Below are 26,633 nucleotides of genomic sequence, written 5' to 3' on the forward strand. Positions count from 1 at the left end.
CCAATGGTGTACAATCATTTCGAAGACTTCTGGATGAAGTCCCCACTCTCCCGGGTGGAGGTCGCTCCGGGAATGAACACTGCTGACAGCGCTAACACATGATATTCCGCCCATCGGAAAATCCTTGTGGCTTCTGCCATCGCCATCCTGCTTCTTGTGCCGCCCTGTTGGTTTACATGGGCGACCGCCGTGATGTTGTCTGACTGGATCAGCACCGGCTGGTGTTGAAGCAGGGGTCTTGCCTGACTTAGGGCATTGTAAATAGCCCTTAGTTCCAGAATATTTATGTGTAGGGAAGTCTCCTGACTCGACCATAGACCTTGGAAGTTTCTTCCCTGTGTGACTGCCCCCCAGCCTCAAAGGCTGGCATCCGTGGTCACCAGGACCCAGTCCTGTAAGCCGAATCTGCGGCCCTCTAGAAGATGAGCACTCTGCAGCCACCACCACAGCGACACCCTGGCCCTAGGAGACAGGGTTATCAGCTGATGCATCTGAAGATGCAATCCGGACCACTTGTCCAACAGATCCCACTGGAAGATCCTTGCATGGAACCTGCCTAACGGAATTTCTTAGTAAGAAGCTACCATCTTTCCCAGGACTCGCGTGCATTGATGCACCAACACCTGTATTTGTTTTAGGAGGTCTCTGACTAGAGATGACAACTCCTCGGCCTTCTCCTCCGGGAGAAACACTTTTTCCTGTTCTGTGTCCAGAACCATCCCCAGGAACAGTAGACGTGTCGTAGGAACCAGCTGCGACTTTGGAATATTCAGAATCCAGCCGTGCTGTTGTAGCCCTTCCCGAGATAGTGCTACTCCGACCATCAACTGTTCCCTGGACCTCGCCTTTATAAGGAGATCGTCCAAGTACGGGATAATTATTACTCCCTTTTTTCGAAGGAGTATCATCATTTCGGCCATTACCTTGGTAAATACCCTCGGTGCCGTGGACAGACCAAACGGCAACGTCTGGAATTGGTAATGACAGTCCTGTACCACAAATCTGAGGTACTCCTGGTGCGGAGGGTAAATGGGGACATGCAGGTAAGCATCCTTGATGTCCAGTGATACCATGTAACCCCTTCGTCCAGGCTTGCAATAACCGCCCTGAGCGATTCCATTTTGAACTTGAACCTTCGTATATAAGTGTTCAAGGATTTCATTTTTAGAATGGGTCTCACCGAACTGTCTGGTGTCGGTACCACAACATTGTGGAACAATAACCCCGACCTTGTTGAAGGAGTGTTACCTTGATTATCACCTGCTGGAAGTACAGCTTGTGAATTGCCATCAGTACTACCTCCCCTTTCTCCGAGGGCAGCCGGCAAGGCTGATTTGAGGTAACGGCGAGAGGGAGTCGCCTCGAACTCCAGCTTGTATTCCTGTGATACTACTTGCAGAACCCAGGAATCCACCTGTGAGCGAGCCCACTGGTCCCTGAAGTTCCCGAGACGCGCCCCCACCGCACCTGGCTCCACCTGTGGAGTCCCAGCGCCATGCGGGGGAAGATTTTTGATCCTGGGAACTGGCTGTCTGGTGCAGCTTTTTCCCTCTTCCCTTGTCTCTGTGCAGAAAGGAAGCGCCTTTGGCCCGCTTGCTTTTCTGAAGCTGAAAGGACTGTACCTGATAATACGGTGCTTTCTTAGGCTGTGAGGAAACCTGAGGTAAATTTTTTTCTTCCCAGCTGTTGCTGCGGATACGAGGTCCCAGAGACCATCCCCAAACAATTCCTCACCCTTATAAGGCAGAATCTCCATGTGCCTTTTAAAGGCAGCATCACCTGTCCACTGCCGGGTTTCTAATACCCTCCTGGCAGAATGGACCTTGCATTAATTCTGGATGCCAGCCGGCAAATATCCCTCTGTGCATCCCTCATATATAAGATGACGTCTTTAATATGCTCTATGGTTAGCAAAATAGTATCCCTGTCTGACAGGGTAACAGACCACGCTGCAGCAGCACTATCCATGCTGAGGCAATTGCAGGTCTCAGTATAGTACCTGAGTGTGTATATACAGACTTCAGGATAGCCCCTGCTTTTTATCAGCAGGCTCCTTCAAAGTGGCCGTTCCTAAGACGGCAGTGCCACCTTTTTTGACAAACGTGTGAGCGCCTTATCCACCCTAGGGGATATCTCCCAACGTGACCTATCCTCTGGCGGGAAAGGGTACGCCATCAGTAACTTATTAGAAATTACCAGTCTCTTATCGGGGGAACCCACGCTTCTTAACACTTCATTCACTCATCTGGGGGAACAAAACACTGGCTGCTTTTTCTCCCCAAACATAAAACCCCTTTTTTGTGGTACTTGGGTTAATGTCAGAAATGTGTAACACATTTTTCATTGCCGAGATCATGCAACGGATGTTCTTAGTGGATTGTGTATATGTCTCAACCTCGTCGACACTGGAGTCAGACTCCGTGTCGACATCTGTGTCTGCCATCTGAGGTAGCGGGCGTTTTTGAGCCCCTGATGGCCTTTGAGACGCATGGGCAGGCGCGGGCAGAGAAGCCGGCTGTCCCACAGCTGTTACGTCATCCAGCCTTTTATGTAAGGAGTTGACCCTGTCGGTTAATACCTTCCACCTATCCATCCACCCTGGTGTCGGCCCCACAGGGGGCGACATCACATTTATCGGCATCTGCTCCGCCTCCACGTAACCTTCCTCTGTTAGGCGCCGGGGTCCGCAATGTCCGCGCGGCCCGGCGCCTAGCAACTAGGGACGCCGTGCACGTTTAGCTGCCGGCTCCCTAGCAACGCTAGACGCCGGGCGCGCTGAGCCGCACGGACCCTAGCAACGGGGACGCCACGGGCGGACCGCGTTCCCCGTTGCAGGATCTAATTACACACGCACACACACTTGTTTCTGCCCGTGCAGCAAGGCAGCTGCACAGCATTTATACCAATCAGGCTCTGAACAACTGATTGGAGGACTCCCTGTTAAGTACCTTCCCAGGGCTTCTCACAGACGCCGGTAATAGCTTCCTGCATGCTGCTTTGCTTTGCTGAGAGTCTGTTCCAGTCCTGCTGTATCCGGTCATTCCTGTCCTCAGAAGTCCTGTATTCGGGAGTTGTCATCTCATCCCAGGAAGTCGTTTGGTCTCCTGTAGTCCTGACTGATCACCTTTGAAAATCGTGTGATGTTTCGTGAGTTGCGGCTCTGCCGTGTGTTGCGGCTCAGCCGCTTTATCTTTATATATTCTGTTTTTGGAGCATTTGCGGAGTGTTCCGCTTCCACAAATCCTCTCTGGAACTCGGCGGTGCCAGGTAGGAGAAGTGGACAAGTGGATATTTTGGTTGTCCTTTTCCCTGGCGGTTTTTCCGCACATATTCTAGTTTTAAGTTAGCTTGTAGCCCCTGGCCTGGTTGTTTAGTCAGAGGGCCCCTTGTTATCACCCTGTCTCGGATTTCCCTTTGTCTCTCATTAAGACCTGGGGGGGCATCGGAGTTGGGCAGACGTAATACGCCCTTCAAACGCGGCTGCCATGTGCTCAAACAGTCTCGCAGGGGATTTCTGACAGCACGGGTGAGACAACGGAGTTAGGGCGCCAAGGGCTATTTTCCATTCCCGCTCCCTTCCCCAGCATTACATTCCGGTGCTCCGGTCCTCGCAATAAGATCTCCTCAGACCAGAGAGCTGGAATCATAACATCCTCATCAAACATGTCGACACAGTCGTACCGACACACCGCACACACACACAGGGAATGCTCTGACTGAGGACAGGACCCGACAAAGTCCTTTGGAGAGACAGAGAGAGAGTATGCCAGCACACACCAGAGCGCTATATAATACAGGGATTCACATTACCCACAGTGATTTTACCCTTATAGCTGCTATAATACACAATTTTGCGCCTAAATTTAGTGCCCCCCTCTCTTTTTAACCCTTTGAGCCTGAAAACTACAGGGGAGAGCCTGGGGAGCTGTCTTCCAGCTGCACTGTGAAGAGAAAATGGTGCCAGTGTGCTGAGGGAGATAGCCCCGCCCCTTTTTCGGCTGACTTCTCCCGCTTTTTTCTGGAACTCTTGCAGGGGTATTTTTCACATATATAGCCTCTAGGACTATATATTGTGATTTTTATGCCAGCCAAGGTGGTAATATTGCTGCTCAGGGCGCCCCCCCCCCAACGCCCTGCACCCATCAGTGACCGGAGTGTGAGGTGTGCATGAGGAGCAATGGCGCACAGCTGCAGTGCTGTGCGTTACCTTGTTGAAGACCGAAGTCTTCTGCCGCCGATTTTCAGGACCATCTTCTTGCTTCTCGCTCTGTAAGGGGGACGGCGGTGCGGCTCCGGGACTGGACGATCGAGGTCGGGCCCTGTGTTCGATCCCTCTGGATCTAATGGTGTCCAGTAGCCTAAGAAGCCCAAGCTAGCTGCAAGCAGGTAGGTTCGCTTCTTCTCCCCTTAGTCCCTCGTAGCAGTGAGTCTGTTGCCAGCAGATCGCACTGAAAATAAAAAACCTAAAATATACTTTCTTTTTCTAGGAGCTCAGGAGAGCCTCCTAGTGTGCATCCAGCTCAGCCGGGCACAAGATTCTAACTGAGGTCTGGAGGAGGGTCATAAAGGGAGGAGCCAGAGTACACCAGGTAGTCCTAAAGCTTTCTTTAGTTGTGCCCAGTCTCCTGCGGAGCCGCTATTCCCCATGGTCCTTACGGAGTTCCCAGCATCCACTAGGACGTCAGAGAAATATACATATATATGTATATATGAATATGTGGATATATGAGTATCTTGTAGATAGATAGTAATATAATTTGTGGGATCATATTGTTCAGAGTCACGTGAACATTAATCTGGTGGGAATAAGAACATTGTTAAAACTTACCTTTTTAAGATATTAATAATACCAGATTTATATTTAATGTGATGGGTTTGAACTGATTATGGGGCGGGAACTCCACATCCCAAATCCTAGCCATCGCCCACTTCTTGAACTGGCCAATGGTCCCTGGTGCAGGACGTGTCCCACCCCCTAGCTAATGGGAGAGGAGCACACAGTGTCTATTGTATTATGTCTTGAGCTAGTGAATAAATATAGCTTGCAGAAGGCTTTGACACACAAGACTCTCTCTGAAAGGCCTTCTCATTGAATGCTGAGGGCTGGATCCAGGACGCGCTTGCAAATCATCCCCACGTATGTATATTTCTCTGTAGCTATTTTGTTATCCATTCTGTTTGCCATTTGTCTCCATCTGTTCACTCTTGTTTGCGATTGTTCGCTATTGCTCATCTTATTCTCTGTTATTGTGTTAGATTTTGATGTTAGTTTGTAGCGTATAAATTGTATTGTTTTATCTTTTAAATATACTCATTTCCACGGTTTTTAAACTAACTGGTGTTGCGTTCACATTTCTGCAAGGGGCTCTCTGAGCGTCTCAATTGCTCAAACAGCATACACATTGTTAAGGTTTCCCAGCGTTACATCACTGCAGTACTTTATTATTAGGGGTTAGAGTTTAAGCATATCCTTACAGTGTGTTTAACATAACAAGGTTTAAAGGTCATCAACCGTGTGTGCGCCCCCTGTGTGTATTCTGTACACCCAGCGCAGCGTGTGTACGCTACTTGCATACTACGTGCAAAGTCTTTGTACGCAAATAGCGTGGTCTGGCGGCCATTACGGCTCCAAGGTGATTGTATATAGCTTTATGTTTAATGGTAATATTTGACATTATCAAGATCTTTCAGCCTTTCCGGGTAAGTTTTGTGATGTAGGCCATGCACCATTTTCGTTGCCCCTCTTTGTACACTCTCTAATGTATTTATATCTTTCTGGAGATATGGTCTCCAGAACTGGACACAGTATTCCAGATGGGGACACACCAATGACCTATACAGTGGCATTATCACTTCTTTTTTCCTGATACTGATTCCTCTCCCTATGCAATGAAGCATCTGACTTGCCTTTCTCATTGCCTTGTTACATTGCTTTCCTGGCTTCAAGTCACTTAAAATAGTGACTCCTAGATCCCTTTCCTCCTCAGTAGTTTCCAGTATAGTACCCTTGATACTATATTTAGCCTTTGGGTTTTTGAGACCCAAGTGCATGATTTTGCATTTTTTAGCATTAAACTGTAGTTGCCACATTTTTGACCATTTCTCAAGCCTACCTAGGTCATCAATCATTTGTTTTACCCCTCCCGGTGTGTCTACCCTGTTGCATATCTTTGTATCATCTGCAAAAAGGCATACCTTTCCTTCAATACCATCTGTAATGTCACCAACAAAGATATTAAAGAGAACTGGACCAAGTACAGATCCCTGGGGTACTCCACTGGTAACATCCTCCATAGATTGCACTCCATTCACTACAACGGTCTGTTTCCTATCCTGCAACCAGGTTCTTATCCATTTAGCTATTTTATAATCCACCTCCACACTTTCAAGTTTATTTAGCAGTCTGCGATGTGGGACAGTGTCAAATGCCTTACTAAAGTCTAGATATGCTACATCTACAGCTCCCCCTTGATCTATTATTTTCATCACAGAGTCAAAAAAGTCAATAAGATTTGTTTGGCATGATCTCCCACCAGTAAGTCCATGCTGTTTTGGATCCTGTAAGTTGTTTGATTTAATATATTCCACAACTATTTCTTTTAATAGTTTTTCCATTACTTTCCCTACTACTTGTCAGGAATCGACTCACCTCAGTTACATCTGTCCGTCGGTGCGGACTCTGTCCGGGGTCACTGCATGTCACTGTCATCCGTCACCCTGTCGTTGGATGTCGTCTCAGGCCTGGGAGCGCTCCTGATGTCAGCAGGCGTGTGAGCACGCCGCGTTCCTGCCGGGCCGCGGCATGGGCGCCGCCATGACAGTATCCTCCAGTGTAAGTTCGGCAGCCAATCCGGAGCTTGTCCGCACCTCCTTGTCTCACTCCAACCAATGCCTGCCGGTCAGGGGGTATATCAGGAGCTGCAGGGTGAGTCAGTGATTGTCCTGAACTTTGTGTCACTCCTGCGACCCATGTGTCTGGATCTGCTCTCCTGTTCCTCCGTGTTCCTGGATATTCTCCTGTTCCTCCGTGTTCCTGGATACTCCCCTGTGTCTCCGTGTTCCTGGATATTCTCCTGTTCCTCTGTTACCTCCGTGGAACTACAAGCACCAGCATTACAGCAATACCTTTCTGGCTTCACACCTTCCACATCTACAGTGTGCTCCAGCTCTCAGCAGTAGAGACTCTCTCTCCAGGTGCATCCCGTCATCTCACCTGTGATTCAGCCTGCATGCTGCCTGTGTATTTCCAACAGTACAGTGGACATTAACATCAAGTCTCCTGCATTTGCTACCAGGTTTGCTACCATTATTTCCACCTCTGCTGGCTCCACGTTTTAAACTGTTCTGGTTTCCGTATTTGCTTTACTCAGTCATATACTTTGCCATAGACTCTCAGCTTCCAAGCTGCATCATTACCATTTGCCTTGTCATTTCCATTGCATTCTTTTTGTTTATTTTCTGCAAGTATTTCTGCTGCATTATTATCTGAACTTCCTTTGTTAATAAAACTACATTGTGCACATGTGCAGAAATCCAATCCAGCCTCCTCACTTCTTTCCTCCTACCTCCACTGACCCACTAGCGCCCCCTCCGGGGACACAAGCTAAACCGAATCTGACACTACTGATGTAAGGCTTACTGGTCTGTAGTTACTTGCTTCTTCCTTGCTTCCACTTTTGTGCAGTGGAACTACATTTGCTGTTTTCCAGTCCTCTGGAATAGCACCTGTATTTAGTGACTGGTTAAATAATTCTGTTAAAGGTGTAACCAGCACATCTTTTAGCTCTTTGAGTATCCTTGGGTGTATCCCATCTGGTCCCATTGATTTATCCACTTTTAGTTTTGAAAGTTCTGTTAGGACCTTCCCCTCTGTAAATGTATTTTCATCTACCTTATTTTTATGAATGTCCTTGCAACTTAACTGTGGCCCTATCCCTTTCTCTGTAGTAAATACGGAGCAAAAATAATTATTTAGGTGATCTGCTATTGCCTTGTCTCCCTCCACCAAATGCTCACTCTCTGTCTTAAGTCTTATTATTCCTCCATTTGATTTGCTTCTTTCGCTTATATACTTTAAAAAAGTTTTGCCCCTTTATCTACTGACTGGGCCATTTTCTCCTCAGCTTCTGCCTTTGCACGTCTGATCACTTTCTTAGCATCCTTCCATCTGTCCAGATACACCTCTTTGTCGTTATTATTTTGAGTCTGTTTGTATTTCCTAAAAGCCATCTTTTTTGCATTCACACTAGTTGCTACTACTTTTGTGAACCACACTGGCTTTCTTTTCCTGGTGCTTTTCCTAACCCTTTTGATACAAAGGTCTGTTGCACTTAGTATTGCACTTTTCAGTTTTCCCACCTCTCCTGCACCCCTTCCAAGTTCCTCCAGTCCACCAATGAATCACTTAAACATCTCCCCATTTATGCAAAGTCAGCATTTCTAAAATCCAACACCTTTATTTTTGTGTGACAGGTGTGACAGGGAATTTAAGCCCCTTATTTATGCCAGTTTCCATAGGTTTCATGCTGCCCAGGGCTCCCACCGCCCCGCACCCTGCAGTGCCTGTGTATGTGTGGGAAACATGGCGCGCTGCGCTCCTGCCAGCCACGCGGTACCTTTAGACGTCACTTTCTTGATTGAAGATCTGTCTTCTAACACTCACCTGTCTTATGGCTCTGTGAGGGGGGTGACAACGTCCTGTGGGAGTGAGCATCTCGGCACGGCTAACGTTCAGTTCCCTTCAGGAGCTAATGGTGTCCTGTCAGCCAGAAGCAGAGCCATGAAATTCTTTAGGAAGTTGGTTCCTACTTCTGCCCCCTCAGTCCCACGAAGCAGGGACTGAGGGGGCCAGCAGTTCTCCCTGAAAATAAAAAACCTAACATAAGTCTTTTCAGAGAAACTCAGTAGAGCTCCTCAGAGTATATCCAGGATGCCTGGGCACATTTCTAAAACGGAGGTCTGGAGGAGGGGTATAGAGGGAGGAGCCAGTTCACACCCTTGAAAAGTCTTGAAGTGCCCATGGCTCCTGCGGAACCGTCTATACCCCATGGCACTGAAGTGGACCCCAGCATCCTCTAGGACGTATGAGAAATTGGCGTTTCGGATTCTGCTACAAATGCTGAGCTTTATGATAATGCCACGGTTCTCTTTTCAGAAACTTTCACCGAAGGCTTCTGCCGCTGACCTTCTTATTGATAGGATCCATAGACTCCCAAAGTCCACACAGGCCCCTATCCAAGCACAGAGGGACAGTCTGCTCAGGGTCCACTTTTTTCATATTAAAGAACACATTCTACAGGCTGCTTTGCCTTCCTCATCCACAGCTGAGTGCCTGGATAATCTGCAGATATTTCTCCTGTGACGCTAGCCAAAAGGCGTCTATTCCACCCAAGGAAATGTACAATACAAATGGGTATTTCCTACTAAGGCTATTGTAATGCGAAACAGCACCTTCACAGTGATACCTTCACCTGAGGATGGCCCTGGTATTCTGAAAAAATAGGATTTTAATACCTACCGGTAAATCCTTTTCTCGTAGTCCGTATGGGATACTGGGATGGTCTTAGTACCATGGGGTATAGATGGAGTCCATTGGAGCCTGGCACTTTAAAACTTCTACAGAGTGTGCTGGCTCCTTCCCTCTATGCCCCTCCTGTAGACTCTTTCTAGGAAAACTGTGCCCGAGGAGACGGACATACTTTGAGAGGAGGAAAAGAGACAAGAAAGTGGTGAGAGAACGAACCAGCACACAACACAACAAGAGGATAGCAACACTAACAACAACTTGAAAATAGGGACAGCAAAAGCAGACCCAAACTACAACACAAAAGAACAACTCGTGCTGGAAAATATCAAAGCACAGAGGCGGGTGCCCAGTATCCCCTATGGACTACGAGAAAAGGATTTACCGGTAGGTATTAAAATTCTATTTTCTCTAATGTCCAAGGGGATACTGGGATGGTCTTAGTACCATGGGGAAGTTCCAAAACTCCAAACCAGGCGGGAGAGTGCAGAGACCCCATCAAAACTGATTGACCAAACTGAAGATTCTCAGATTCTCAGTAGCTAAGGTGTTGAACCTTTAAAAACTTTACAGCGTGTTCGAACCCAACCAAGTAGCTGCCCAGCATAACTGCAAAGCCGAGACACCCCGGGCAGCCACCTAGGAAGAACCCACTGACCGTGTGGAGTGGACCTGAACAGACCTCGGCAGCGGCAAAGCCGCCAATGAGTGAGCCTGCTGGATCGTAAGCTTGATCCAACACACAATAGACTGCTTTGAAGCATCATAGAGAACAAAAAGCGGGTCTGATTTTCTGAGATGAGCTGGCCTCTTGACATAAATCTCCAAAACCCGAACCACGTCCAAGGACATTGGTGTAACAGACATTCCAGTGACAACCAGAACCATCGGCTAATTTATATGAAATGCTGACACCACCTTAGGCAAGAATGTCTAGCGAGTTTTAAGCACCGCTCTATCCTCATGAAATACCAGAGAAGGACTCTTAATGGATAAGGCCCCTAATTCCAAAACACACCTCACTGAGGCCAAGGCCAACAACATGATAGCCTGCCATGTCAAATACTCCATGTCCACCTTGTGGAAAGGTTCAATCAAACCGATTGGAGAAGGGCCAGAACCAAATTGAGAACTCACGGCGCTGTGAGAGGCACAAAGGGTGGTCAACTATGAAGGACACCTGTCAAGAACATCTGGACCACTGGAAGAACAGCCAATTGTTCCCTGGAAGAAAAAGACAAGGCTGAGATTTGAGCTGTTATGGAGCCTAAACGTAGGCCCACATCAACAACAGCCTGCAGGAAGTGCAAGAAATGTCCCAGATGAAAATCCACAGCAGAATACTGTTGACCCTCAAACCAAGAGACACATTTCTTCCATATGCGATGGGTCACTGCTATGGTGGCCAATCCCGGGATCAGTGGGATCCCGGGATTTAGGGCCCAAAATTGCCGGTATTCAATCCCGGGGTTTGAGGGATCAGTGTTGAGCGTCCACAAGACACTCAGATGCTGCCCAGCGTCCTCCTTCCGGACCCCCAGCGCAGCGTGAGAGGTCACGCTGCGTGTTCAGCCGCCAGCAGCGTTCAAAGGATGTTCCCCTCCCGCCCGCCCCCGGTATATGGTGAGTTATATGTGCGGGGCAGGGTGGGGCGAGGGGGCGGCCACCTAGCTAAAAGCCAATCCCGGGTATCCCGGTATTGGCCATTTTTCAATCCCGATACCTGGGATTGAGAAAAATGCCCCCCAACCATGGAGGCTTGCATCCATTGTCAACAGAATCCAATCCTGAATTCAAAACTGTCGACCGTCCAGGAGGGAGATCAGCAACCACCATAAGAGGGAAATCCTGGCGTTTTGTGAATGGCATATCATCTGGCGCATGTGCAGATGTGACCCAGACCATTTGTCCAGCAGATCCAGCTGGAATGGTCATGCGCGGAATCTTCCGTACCGAATTGCGTCATAGGAGGCCATCATCTTTCCCAGTAAGCTAATGCAAAGATGTACCGAGATTTTGTTCAACTTCAAAATGGAACAGACCATCGTCTGAATTATCTTTGAGTTGTCCATAGGAAGGAACACCTTCTGAGACACCGTATCCAATATCATTACCAGGAACTGAAGCCTCTGCGTAGGTTCTAGGTGGGATTTCTGCAGATTGAGAATCCACCCATAATCCGTGAGTAGTCGTGTTTGAAGGCTGATCTTTTCCATCAACTGTGCTCTGAATATAGCCATTATGAGGAGATCGTCCAAGTATGGAACGATGTTCACTTTCTGCTTGTGGAGTTATAGCAACATCTCTGCCATCACCCCTGATAACACCCTCAGTGCCGTTGATAGACCGAAAGGCAAGGCCTGGACCTGGTAGTGACTGTCCTGCAGTGCAAACCTGAGGTAAGCCTGAAGGAGGTGGCCATATTGGGATGTGAAGATACGCATCCTTAATATCCAGAGAAACCAGGAATTCCCCTTCTTCCATGTCACGCTTGGCTTGAGTTGGGGATCTGACGACTGAAAATTGACTGAGGGAGCAGCTATCGGCAAAGGAAGGAAACAAGGTGGCTGAATGCAGTTCTTACTCATGGATTGAAGACTTAGGCCCGAAGATGTAGAGGGGTAGGCAATGAGGACAATGACCCGGAATGATACACTGAAGAAAGAGGAATTCAGTTTTAATGAGACCTCAATCATACACAACGACTAGGGGGTAAATTTACTAAGGTGGGAGATTTTTAGAACTGGTGATGTTGCCCATGGCAACCAATCAGATTCTACTTACCATTTATCTAGCTGCTTCTAGCAGATAATAGATATAATCTGATTGGTTGCTATGGGCAACATCACTAGTTCTAAAAATCTCCCACCTTAGTAAATTTACCCCACGGAGAGAAGTCTGAGTGAATTCTGAAAAACGAAAGGTTAGTGACTTGTAAACGATGCTGAAGAAGTGACTTGTGATTTTTAAACAATGCTGAAGAGAGGATCACTGTGAGCACCATCATCAAATGGAGACCCTCTACCAGATAGATGGCCCAGTGGGCAGGTGGACTGGGAGCAAAGGACTGCAATAACAGAACTGACCACCAGGCGGAACCAGGATACCAGGGGTTAACCTGGGAGCGCAGAGCGCAGGGCACCATACAGCAGCAAGTAACTTGAAGTACTGGCAACATAGCTAAGCATCAACCCCTTTTTATAAGGGAAGCCTGTATCGGATTGGCTGGTTATGAACTGGGATACCTATTGACTTTGATTGGTCTCTAACATGGTGGCTCCCTGCACAGAGGACACATGTGGAACCAGCACACAGCCACTACCTCTGGCCTCAGCCTCCCAGACGCCGCACTCCAGCAACAGGACACTTGGAAACAGACACCTCCGGCTGCCATGCTCCGCTCCCCAGGACCCAGACCCCAGCCTCCAGGTGCCCGGCAGCCGCACCGGAGGAGCTTGCTGCTGTAGGTCCTATCCATCGCAGCGACACCAGCCAGCTAAGAGGAAGGCCGCAGGGACCAGAACCGGTGGTAAGACTCCGGATGCTGACAGTACCCCTCTTTTTAGGGTGATCTCCGAACACCCACGCTGCTTAGTGGGATTCTTGGCATGAAAGGCACAAATCAGTCTTGGAGCATGAACATCCTCTGTAGCCACCCAAGATCTTTCCTTCGGACCATATCCTCTCCAGTCTATGAGATACTGGAGACGACCATGGGGGTAATTCTGAGTTGACGCAGCAGGAAATTATTTTAGCAGTTGGTCAAATCCATGTGCACTGCAGGGAAAGCAGATATAATATGTGCAGAGAGAGATAGATTTGGGTGTGGTGAGTTCAATCTGCAATCTAAATTGCAGTGTAAAAATAAAGCAGCCAGTATTTACCCGGCACAGAAACAAAATAACCCACCCAAATCTAACTCTCTCTGCAAATGTTATATCTGCCCCCCCTGCAGTGCACATGGTTTTGCCCAACTGCTAACAAATTTCCTGCTGCGATTAACTTGGAATTACCCCCCATACCTCTTGCGGAAGTCAAGAAACTTATGAACCTCGAATTCCTAATTTTGAGCAGCTTGAACCTTGGGAGGTTAAGGGAAAGCTGCCCTAAATTATTTAGTTCAAGAGGCTTTAGTAGAGAAATGTGAAAGGTATTGGAAATTTTCAAATAGGGAGACAGTTTCACCTTGTAAGAAACAGAATTCAACACTGTTTTAATAGGATACGGACCGATGAATCTTGGAGCAAACTTTTGGGTAGGACCTTTGAGTCTGAGGTTTCTGGTGGATATCCAAACACGATCTCCCACTTTGAGACTAGGAACATCCCTATGTTTCCGATCAGCGTAGGTCTTTTATTTCTGGGAAGTCTTAAGTAGCGCCTTATGAATTTGTCTCGAAAATCTTAGTGAACTTACGAAGAGCGGATTCAGCAGCAGGAACCTCAAGAGGTGGGAGAGATTAGAAGGAAGGAACTCGTGGATGAAAACTATAAGGAGTGGAATTGGTAGAAGAATGATATAGCTTATTGTATGCAAACTCAGCAAATGGGAGGTAATTTATCCAGTCTTCCTGAGCAGGAGACATGAACATCCATAAGAAAGTTTCCAGATCTTGGTTGACTCTTTCAGACTGTCCGTCAATCTGGGGATGGTAGGCTGAGAACTTGATTTCTAGGACAGAGCTGAGAGCTTTCCAGAACTTGGCGACGAATTGAGGACCCTGATCAGAAACTATTTCCTGTGGAAGGCCATGCAAATGAAAAATCTATGAGAAAAACAATTTGGATAGCTGAGGAGCAGAGGGAAGACCGGTGAGGGGTATGAAGTGAGCCATTTTCAAAAATCATTCCACAATGACCCAAATGGTGTTGTGCCCTCTGGAGACTGGCAAATCGGTTATGAAATCCATAGAGATGTGAGTCCAAGGGTTTTGATGTGTTGGAAGTGGATGAAGAAGACCCAAGGGAGATGTTCGTGGGCTTTTATGTTGAACACACTTGGAACAGGCTGCTACAAATTCAAAGACATCCGTTTTAAGATGAGGCCACCAGTAGAATCGCTGAATGAACTTGAGAGTCTTAAGACCACCGGCATGACCCATGAAAGATGAAGAATGAGCCCACGTAAGCAATTTCCTGGAAAATTCTGGTGCTACAAAAGTTCTCCCCGGAGGAGGTAGAGGAACAGTATGAGTTGAAGCAAATGAAGCCGGATTTAGAATAAATTGTTTCTCAGAGGAGTTGAGTGAATCATTTGTTTGAAAAGAACCAGAAATTGCATCTGCTCTTTGATTTAAGGTTCCTGGGTGGATAAAGAGTTTGAAGGAGAACCGAGAGAACAAGAGAGCCCACCTGGCTTGCCATGGGCTTAAAGAACGAGTTTACACAATGGGTTTTAGCCATCATGGAAGGACTTGGAGGAGAAGATGGAATGGAAGAAGATTCTGAATGATCAGGACTGGGACTCAATGTTAGTTGATTAGGAAGACGAAAAGGTCTCAAGTCAGTTTGAGAGGTTTCCTGTAGAGGACGAGGTTTAGCTTTCTTATGAGATGATTTTCCAGTTCTGCCCATTCTTCAGCATAACATTACGGAGATTAGAGAACAAGGTCCGGAGGCCAGTAGCGACATAGCAGAAGTATTGAAGTGTGGAAGTAGGGAGGCATCAGTGAGCATAGACCCCCAGTGGCCATCGGTTACAGAAACATTGTGAGGTCAGTTGTTTATGGGTAATAGAAAGAAGATGCCATCCTTGAGCGGTAAAGTGATACGTCGTAGCTATACTGATGACCCAAGAGCTCTAATTGGATCTTACGGGGATCGAGGGGAGCATTAGGGAAAAAAAACCAGCAGCAGTCAAACAGTACAGAGGATGTAGTCAGCACAGTCTGCCACCAGTGGGAGTCGACAGAGCAGGAGTGGAGGCCAGGCAATAATAATAATAATAAAAGCAGTTCAGACGACCACTCACTACCCAGGTAGGGCCGCAACGGTAGAAGTCCCTGATAGAAATCACTGAGTCTGTAGTGAAGGGCACTGATCATTATTATTATTATTATCCTTTATTTATATGGCGCCACAAGGGTTCCGCAGCGCCCAATTACAGAGTACATATGCACATAATCAAAACAGGAAAACAGTGACTTACAATTGAAGACAATTTAGGACAAGTACAGGGTAACTAAGCATAACTACACCAGTAAATGACAGAGATAAGTTCCAGGTGGCCAAAAAAACTGCGTGATTTGGGCAGTTGAGGATTATTAAAGTAAGAAAAGGATAAGCACATGAGGGAAGAGGGCCCTACTCGTGAGAGCTTACATTCTAAGGGGAGGGGTAGACAGACAGGGGTGACACAGATGGGGTACATAGAGAACGTGGAACAGAGGGTTAGGATGAGATTTGGCTGGGTTTGGTAAAGAAATTGGTCTTAAGAGCCCGTTTTAAGTTTTGTAGAGCGGTGGAGAGTCTGAGGGGGACTGGTAAAGAATTCCAGAGGAAGGGAGCAGCACGTGAATAATCTTGTCGATAGGAGTGGGAGGAAGTAATCAGAAGACAGGAGAGCCGGCGTGCATTAGCAGAGCGAAGAGGATGGGTGGGCGAGTAAAGGGAGATAAGGTCAGAGATGTAAATGGGAGAGGAGTAGGTGAGTGCTTTGTAAGTGAGTGTGAGAAGTTTGAATTGGATTCTGAAAGGGAAGGGAAGCCAGTGAAGGGCTTGTAGGAGAGGGGAGGTGGACGTAGTGCGTTTGGTGAGGAAGATAAGCCGGGCAGCAGCATTGAGGATAGATTGGAGTGGAGAGAGGTAATTGTCAGGGAGGCCAGTTAGGAGGAGATTACAGTAGTCCAGTCTGGAAATAATCAGTGAGTGAATAATGATCTTAGTGGCATCCTGGGTGAGAAAAGGTCTGATTCTGGAAATGTTTTTGAGATGAAAATGACAGGTTTGTGAGAGGTGCTGAATGTGTGGTTTGAAGGAGAGGGAGGAGTCAAGGATTACACCAAGACAGCGTACTTGGGGGCTAGAGGAGATAGTCGTGCCATCAATGGATAATGAGATAGTGGGAGGTGAGGTTGTGCGGGAGGGTGGGAAGATGATCAGCTCAGTCTTAGATATGTTGAGTTTAAGAAAGCGCTGGGACATCCAGGAAGAGATAGCAGAGGAGAGGTAGATTTGAGTGTCATCAGCATAGAGGTGATACTGGAAATTAAAAGAACTAATGAGTTCACCTATAGAGAGAGAAAAGGAGAGGACCAAGAACAGAGCCTTGGGAGACACCAACAGTTAGTGGAAGTGGGGGCGAGGTAGCATCATGAGAGGAGACATAGAAGGAACGATCAGAGAGGTAGGAGGACAGCCAGGAGAGGGCAGTATCACGCAGACCAATGGAGTGAAGGATTTGCAGAAGGAGAGGGTGGTCCACAGTGTCAAAAGCAGCAGAGAGGTCAAGAAGAATAAGCAGAGAGTAGTGGCCCTTAGATTTGGCGGCATGGAGGTCATTGCAGACTTTTGTGAGGGCAGTTTCAGTGGAGTGGAGAGAGCGGAAACCAGACTGGAATGGGTCAAGCAGTGAGTGAGAGGAAAGAAAGACAGTGGGGCGATTATAGACAATACGCTCAAGAAGTTTGGAGGCAAAGGGGAGGAGAGAGATGGGTCGACTTAGTATGAGTTTCCAATTGTTCCTTTATCCATAATATAATGTCAATACTAATGGTAGTCTAACTAATAAACATGTATGATCAATATAGTTTTAAGCGTTCTAGCATACGCAGCAATGTTAAATGTTTTTAGTGCACACATTATTATGTTTTAATCATTGCACATTTCGTATCATTCCAGCCCGGGGCGAGGGTTCCGTCATGCACCTGGTTGCCAGGACACGCTGGTCGCCTAGGCGACGCTACCAACCCTGGTCTCCAGGAAGCCGACGTCTCCGCGACTCCAGGGCGGAAGTACGTCATCACGCAGCACTGTAAAGCCAGGCCGGGGGTGTGTCCCAAGCCTGGGGCCGGGAGCTCGTCCCGTTCGCTGGTCTTCTTCTTCTGTATAAAAGGTATGTTGTGTTCACTTATTTTGTTGTATCACCTTGAAAAAGGGGCGTTGTGGCCCCGAAACGTCGGACACTGAGTGATGAAATAAATGCACTTTACTGACTGTGAGTAGACCCGTGAGTGCCGCCGCTGCTGGGCTTGTTTTATATATATATATATATATATATATATATATATATCTAAGAGGATAGAATTTGATCGGTGTTGTTACACTGTTTTGTTAGCAGGTTACTTGATACTTTTGTCCTCATTGGTTACTATAGGTCACGTGGACGAGGTTCTCTCCATGTCCCCGGACATAGCGTGTGTTAGATGACGTCACTTTGATGCACTGGAGCATGCGACGGATGGCGACATGGACGGTTCCACCAGGTATATTAACAACACGGGACGTGCACATGCGTGTAGATGGTGACACTAAAACTACTAGATGATCATTGTGAATGTCTGAGGTATTGATACAATATAAATTTGTTGAGATATTGTTTCTTTTTCAGATGGAACCATGGGTCGTGCACGTGATGCGACTGGCATAAGGGAGCGACTGGTTTTGGCTGAGACCGGCATTTGTTTGTTGGTGATCCCTTGTAGACAGTGAGTAGTATCCACCTACAGTGGAAGAAGCATGGACACCAAGAATCTCAGCGGCAGAACTGTGGGTGAAAGTAGATCATGACAAATCGGGACCACAGGCATTTAGGGCGCCTAGCAACCACCAATCGTACCAAACGCATCAGGAACTGCACCAACAGTACAATGCCGGACCCAGCCAAACAGTCCCACAGTCCCAGATCTGGTGAATTGGAGGGCCACGAGAGATGTGGTACATCAGACTGGTGCTCTGAAAACCAATCCAAGCCTTTCGGCCACTGTTCCGCCGCTGAGAGCATACCTAAAGTTTAACACTAATGTGATAGCTGTTTTTATGGTAATTATTTTGAGCCATAGAGTAGGACCTGCAGTATAGTGGGGACACAATTATGTATGTAGTAAGGCTACTGGGAGACCTTAGATTGAGAAATATTGGATCTGACCATTACATTCCCTAAAGTCATAACCTCAGAACTGCACAGAGAAGGAACTATTATTCACAAGTAATTAGGAATGTGTTCATCATGAACAAGTCCACAATTACCGTCTGAAGGTTACACAATTATTTCAGGTCTACACAATTGATATTTGAGGATAAAGCCTTTAACAGAAAACACCCCTGAAGAAGTCACTATTGATGAAACGCGTTGGTGACATGCAATTTGGATTTAGAGTGAATTGGAGTGGATAAGAACAAGCCCGCCCATGCAAGGGTGACAACAAGTGCAAAACGCTTGTCTTATGATTATACAGATATGTACTTGTGATATGCTTTTAATCTGTTTTACTTGAAGTTCAAGATTTAAAATTAATTTTATTTCTAAATATTATACGAATTGTATTTGGTGAGCTCAGGTCTACTATATAGCAGGAAATATTTCATACCTGCATCATCTAACAAAATGCTTATAAATTAGGCACTCCACAAAAAACAATACTACTTATATTATATACATACATATATACACATTTATATATAATCACTAATAATAAACTTCTGCTTGTTACTTTTAATAACATTATAGTGTTGTGTGTAATAACTCTCTACATGTGATATTTGTCATGGATAGCCTTGTGTTAGAAACACCCAACTGAGAACAGGGCTGATGGCGGAGGAGGGTGTAGAATAAGAGATTGCTGTAGTGACTGAGCAATGAGAATATGTGACTTCTGTAATAAGTGTTTATTACTCACCTGTGCTGATATCTGTAGGGATCTCCTCCTCCTTACACTGCTGATCACCCCTCACATACGTCTCGTCTTCTCCCTCTAGATCTTCTGCCTTTAAATCAGTCACATACGTCTCTTCTTCTCCCTCTATATCTTCTGCCTTTATATCAGTCACATACGTCTCTTCTTCTCCCTCTATATCTTCTGCCTTTATATCAGTCACATACGTCTCTTCTTCTCCCTCTATATCTTCTGCCTTTATATCAGACACATACATCTCTTCTTCTCCCTCTATATCTTCTGCCTTTATATCAGTCACATACGTCTCTTCTTCTTCCTCTGTATCTTCTGCCTTTATATCAGTCACATACGTCTCTTCTTCTCCCTCTATATCTTCTGCCTTTATATCAGTCACACATGTCTCTTCTTCTCCCTCAATATCTTCTGCCTTTATATCAGTCACATACGTCTCTTCTTCTGCCTCTATATCTTCTGCCTTTATATCAGTCACATACGTCTCTTCTTCTCCCTCTGTATCGTCTATTTTAATATCAGACAGACGTTCTTCCTAAATAACCAAAAAATAATACAACGGCATTTGCATAGTGTTAGATTAAACTGAGGTGAAACAGTATAATATCAGTGTATAATACACACAGCTCCTCTACAGATCATATAGTGACAGTCACTTTGCAATATTGGTGAGACCCTAAATCCCACCTACCTGATCCTCCTGTGGGATCCTGGGATTCTCCTCTGTACAATCCTGGGAATACAGAGGACAGGAACATCTCTCTGGGGTATCTCTTTTACTGGGCCCATCTGTAGGAGACACACAGTGACTGAGTACAGTTTATAAATGTGATTATCAGATGATGTGTGTGTATATAGGGGGCCCCCATACCTGCTCTCCCCTGTACAATACATGACAGTCTCCTCTTACCCAGTGATGTGAGGGGCCGGTGATTCTCCATCATCACGTCCTTGTACAGACCCCTGTGTTCCTCTATATACTCCCCCTCCTGCATGAAGACACAGACAGTGACATCCTGACACCTTATAGGAACCTGACACACACAGTGATACAGTCATCACCCAGACACATTCACTGGTGTTACTGTATAATGTCCCATTCCCAGCAGTCACCTCTCCAGTCATCACCCGGACACGTCCCCTGCTGTTACTGTATAATGCCCCATTCCCAGCAGTCACCTCTCCAGTCATCACCCAGACACGTCCCCTGGTGTTACTGTATAATGCCCCATTCCCAGCAGTCACCTCTCCAGTCATCACCCGGACACATCCCCCGGTGTTACTGTATAATGCCCCATTCCCAGCAGTCACCTCTCCAGTCATCACCCAGACACATCCCCTGGTGCTACTGTATAATGCCCCATTTCCAGAAGTCACCTCTACAGTCATCATCCAGACACATCCCCTGGTGCTACTGTATAATGCCCCATTTCCAGAAGTCACCTCTACAGTCATCATCCAGACACATCCCCTGGTGCTACTGTATAATGCCCCATTTCCAGAAGTCACCTCTACAGTCATCATCCAGACACATCCCCTGGTGCTACTGTATAATGCCCCATTTCCAGAAGTCACCTCTACAGTCATCATCCAGACACATCCCCTGGTGCTACTGTATAATGCCCCATTTCCAGAAGTCACCTCTACAGTCATCATCCAGACACATCCCCTGGTGCTACTGTATAATGCCCCATTTCCAGAAGTCACCTCTACAGTCATCATCCAGACACATTGCCTGGTGTTACTGTATAATGTCCTATTCCCAGCAGTCACCTCTCCAGTCATCACCCAGACACATCCCCCGGTGTTACTGTATAATGCCCCATTCCCAGCAGTCACCTCTCCAGTCATCTCCCAGACACGTCCCCGGTGTTACTGTATAATGTCCCATTCCCAGCAGTCACCTCTCCAGTCATCACCCAGACACATCCCCTGGTGTTACTGTATAAATGTCCCATTCCCAGCAGTCACCTCTCCAGTCATCACCCACGCACGTCCCCCGATGTTACTGTATAATGTCAAGGGGTCAACTTGCTGGGGGTAGCTTGCGTGGAATTTAATAAGTGTGGAATTAAGAAGTGTGTTATCTGAATAGTTAAAAAAACAGTTGAACAAACATTGAGCACCATCAAGGAAAGGTAATTTACTTAAACAACTTATTCCTACACAACTTAACCCAAAATTATCTCACAAATCACCACAGCATGTTCATCAAAGTATTGTTTCTTATTTCAATTCATGGAATTCTCACCAAATGTAACACATTCTACTCACCCTAAAACTCACCCCTCTGTGCACATTACAGCTTCTATTCTCCACTCCCCTCTTCTATCCACTCATGAGCTTTATACGTACTTCTCTGCAAGTACTTTGACAACCACAATTGGCCACCAGAATAAACACTCGCAAACATCCACCAATATTTATCTCACTCTTCTGCTTTTATTAGCTGGTGCCATATCATCAAATCCAGGCCCCAACCACCTGTCCCTCTCACACTCAGCTATCTCAAAACAACATAGAAATCCATCTAACCTCATAAATATCACGTGTCTCCCATCCCCCTCCAAGTCACTAAAATGTGGCTTATGGAATGCAAGCTCTGTTTGTAACAAATTAACATCCATCCATGACCTCTTCATATCTCACAACTTGAATCTGCTGGCTATAACAGAAACCTGGCTCACACAATCAGACACAGCCTACCCTGCAGCACTGTCACACGGTGGTTTCCACTTCACACACACACACACACACACACACACACACACACACTGGTAATAGTAAAGCTGGTGGGGTTGGAATATTACTGTCCCAATTTTTCACATACACTGTTCTATCTCAGGTTCCATCACTCGCATTCACATCATTTGAAGTTCACTCTATCAGGATCCCCCCCCCCCTTCTCTCTGCGTGTTGCAGCTATCTCTCGCCCTCATGGGCAACTCAAACAACAATTTCTAGAAGATTTTTCTGCCTGGCTCCCTCACTCCCTCTCCTCTGACATCTCCACCATCATTGTGGGTCGATTTCAATATAGCTCTCGACAGTCCACAATCTGTTCATGCCTCCAAACTCCTCTCTCTAACCTCCTCTCTTGGCCTCACCCAATGGTCTGACATCGCTACACACCAGAAGGGCCACTGCCTTGATCTTGTGTTCACCAGGCTCTGCTCAGTTTCTGAATTCATTAACACTCCTTTCCCTCTTTCTGATCACAACCTGATCACCTTCACAATCTCTTCTATTACTCTAAATTCTATGACACTAAAACCTAGCAAGCCTCCTCTAACCTGCAGAAATACTAACAATATAAATTTTCAACAACTTTCAACTTCTCTGCAACAACTGCTCTCACCAATCTCTACATTTACCACACCTGACACTGCTGTATCACACCTGGACAAGACCATAGAGAGTGCCCTTGATGAAGTGGCTCCAGCTACCCATCACACTCCACGTAGGCTTAGATGCCAACCATGGCACTCTAAATCAACAAGACACCTACAAAAACTGTCACGTAAAGTAGAACGTCAGTGGCGTAAATCTCAGAATCCAAGTGACTTCCTCACATATAAGACCACCTACCACTGCTATCACCAGGCCCTGGACACTGCCAAACAAACATATTTCCAATCTCTCATCTCTTCTCATGCCACCAACCCCAAGCGACTTTTTAATACATATAAATCACTTCTTTACCCTCCCTCACCTCGCCCACTAGCTACTATCAGTGTACAAGAACTTGCCTCCTACTTCAAGGATAAGATTGATAAAATCCGAGATGAAATGGTATGCTCTTCCTCAGCCAGTGACCTGCTCAATTCCCTACCTGAACCCTCTGGCACATTCTCTTCATTTGATCCCACAAGTGAAGATGAAGTATCAACACTCTTTCCATCCTCCTACTCCACTACCTCTCCTCTTGATCCTATACCCTCACAGGTCAGTAAAACCTTGTCTCCTGTGCTTATCCCAACCTTAACTAAAATCTGTAATCTGTAATCTCTCTCTACTGGTATCTTTCCTTCTCTGTTTAAGCATGCACTGATTACTCCCATTACTAAACAAACACACCTCTGACCCAAACACACTCTCTAACTACCGTCCCATTTCTCAGCTACCATATCCCAAGCTACTTGAGAGACTTGCCTACACTCGCCTTACACACATTCTTAACTCCCACAATTTATTAAACCCACTTCAGTCAGGCTTTCATGCCCAACACTCCACAGACACTGCACTGACCAAAGATCTGCTAGATCTAAAGCCCATTACACACTACTCATTCTTCTAGATCTGTCTGCTGCTTATGACACTGTTGCCCTCTCCTGGTTCTCATCCTACCTATCTAATCGCTCTTTCAGTGTTCACTTCTCTGATTCTACCTCTTCTTCTCTACCTCTTCTTCTCTACATCTATCAGTTGGAGTACCGCAAGGCTCAGTCTTGGGTCCTCTGCTGTTCTCAGTCTGTACCTCATCTCATTGCTGGGTGATCATATCATACAACCCATTAAGAAACTGGCAAGCTGGTGGACCATTATGCAACAGGTAGCATCTATCCTTGTGTATCAATGCCTATTCCCCCATATATTGTAAGCATGCAAGCAGGGCCTTCCTACATCTATGTCTGTCTGGTTTTACCCAGTTTTGTTCTATTACTGTTATTTTAATTGTAAAGCGCAACGGAATATGCTGCGCTATATAAGAAACTGCTAATAAATAAATATTAAAATAAATACAACACAGGCCGCTGCCCCTGTATACTATGACAACACAGGAAGCTACCCCTGTATAGTATGACAATACAGTCCACTCCCCCTGTATACTATGACAGCACAGGAAGCTACGCCTGTATATTATGACAACACAGGCCGCTCCCCCTGTATACTATGACAGTACAGGATGCTAACCCTGTATATTATGACAACACAGGCTGCTCCCTCTGTATATTATGACAACACAGGCCGCTCCCCTGTATACTATGACAGCACAGGATGCTACCCATGTATATTATAGCAACACAGGCCGCTCCCCTTGTATACCATGACAGCACAGGATGCTACCCATGTATATTATAGCAACACAGGCCGCTCCCCTTGTATACTATGACAGCACAGGATGCTACCCCTGTATATTATGACAACACACGCCACTCCTTCTGTATAGAAAGCCAATACTTGCCACTCACCCTATATAATAATAGTAACAAGACACCACAGGCCCCTCCGCCTGTATATTATGACAACGCAGGTCGCTCCCCTTGTATACTATGACAGTACAGGAAGCTACCCCTGTATATTATGACAACACAAGCCACTCCTTCTGTATAGAAAGACAATCCATGCCGCTCAACCTATATAATAATAGAAACAAGACACCACAGGCCCCTCCTCCTGTATATTATGACCACAGGTCACTCCCCTTGTATACTATGACAGTACAGGAAGCTACCCCTGTATATTATGACAACACAGGCCACTCCTTCTGTATAGAAAGACAATCCATGCCGCTCAACCTATATAATAATAGAAACGAGACACCACAGGCCCCTCCTCCTGTATATTATGACCACAGGTCACTCCCCTTGTATACTATGACAGTACAGGATGCTACCCCTGTATATTATGACAACACAGGCCCCTCCTTCTTTATAGAAAGACAAAACATGTCGCTCACCCTATATAATAAAAGGAACAAGACACCACAGGCCCCTCCGCCTGTATATTATGGCAACACAGGTCGCTCCTCCTGTATACTATGACAGTACATGACGCTACCCCTGTATATTATGCCACTACCCCTGTATACAATGACGGAACAGGATGCTAGCCCTGTATGTTATGACAACACAGGCCGCTCCCACTGTACACTATGACAGCACAGGATGCTACCCCTGTATATTATGACAACACAGACCACTCCCCCTGTATACTATGACAGCACATGATGCTACCGCTGTATATTATGTTAACACAGGCCACTACCCCTGTATACTATGACAACACAGGCTGCTACCTCTGTATATTATAGCAACACAGGCCGCTCCCCCTGTATACTATGACAGCACAGGATGCTACCCCTGTATACTATGACAGCACAGGCCGCTCCCCCTGTATACAATGACATCACAGGATGCTACACCTGTATATTATGAAAACACAGGCTGCTCCCCCTGTATATTATGACAGCACAGGATGCTACCCCTATATATTATGACAACACAGACCACTCCCCCTGTATACTATGACAGCACATGATGCTACCCCTGTATATTATAGAAACACAGGCCGCTCCCCCTGTATACTATGACAGCACAGGCCGCTCCCCCTGTATACAATGACGGCACAGGATGATATCCCTCTATATTATGACAATACAGGCCGCTCCCCCTGTATACTATGACAGCACAGGATGCTACCCCTGTATATTATGAAAACACAGGCCGCTCCCCCTGTATACTATGAAAGCACAGGATGCTACCCCTGTATATTACAGCAACACAGGCCGCTGCCCCTGTATACTATGACAGCACAGGATGCAACCCCTGTATACTATGACAGCACAGGCCGCTCCCCCTGTATACAATGACGGCACAGGATACTTCCCCTGTATATTATGACAATACAGGCAGCTCCTTCTGTATAGAAAGCCAATACATGCTGCTCACCCTATATAATAATAGTAACAAGACACCACAGGACCCTCCGCCTGTATATTATGACAACACAGGTCGCTCCTCCTGTATACTATGACAGTACAGGACGCTGCCCCTGTATATTATGCTACTACCCCTGTATACAATGACGGCACAGGATACTACCCCTGTATATTATGACAACCCAGGCCGCTCCACCTGTATACTATGACAGCAGATGATGCTACCTCTGTATATTATGTAAAGACAGGCCACTCCCCCTGTATACTATGACAGCACATGATGCTACCCCTGTATATTATGTTAATACAGACCACTCCCCCTGTATACTATGACAGCACAGGATGCTACCCCTGTATATTATGAAAACACAGGCCGCTCCTCCTGTATACTATGACAACACAGGCTGCTACGCCTGTATATTTTAGCAACACAAGCCGCTCCCCCTGTATACTATGACAGCACAGGCCACTCCTTCTGTATAGAAAGCCAATACATGCTGCTCACCCTATATAATAATAGTAACAAGACACCACAGGCCCCTCCCCCTGTATACTATGACAGCACAGGCCAGCCCCCTGTATTCAATGACGGCACAGAATGATAA

The 26,633-nt window shown here is 46.4% G+C and overlaps 1 protein-coding gene across 1 annotated transcript in view; it reads right to left on the reverse strand.

Annotated features, from left to right (window-relative positions):
- LOC134983451 (zinc finger protein 572-like) overlaps positions 1-20,151 on the reverse strand; it is a 35,811-nt gene extending 15,660 nt beyond the window's left edge. The window contains exons 1-2 of the mRNA XM_063949130.1: positions 20,059-20,151; positions 19,359-19,902 (exon numbers count right to left, since the gene is read on the reverse strand). Coding sequence (XP_063805200.1) covers positions 19,359-19,611 — 253 coding nt within the window. The 5' untranslated portion in view covers positions 19,612-19,902; positions 20,059-20,151. The remainder of the gene's footprint in view (positions 1-19,358; positions 19,903-20,058) is intronic.
- Positions 20,152-26,633: the final 6,482 nt, after the last annotated feature.

Source organism: Pseudophryne corroboree (assembly GCF_028390025.1).
Source record: "Pseudophryne corroboree isolate aPseCor3 chromosome 3 unlocalized genomic scaffold, aPseCor3.hap2 SUPER_3_unloc_15, whole genome shotgun sequence".
In the NCBI taxonomy this organism is placed as follows: Eukaryota; Metazoa; Chordata; class Amphibia; order Anura; family Myobatrachidae; genus Pseudophryne; species Pseudophryne corroboree.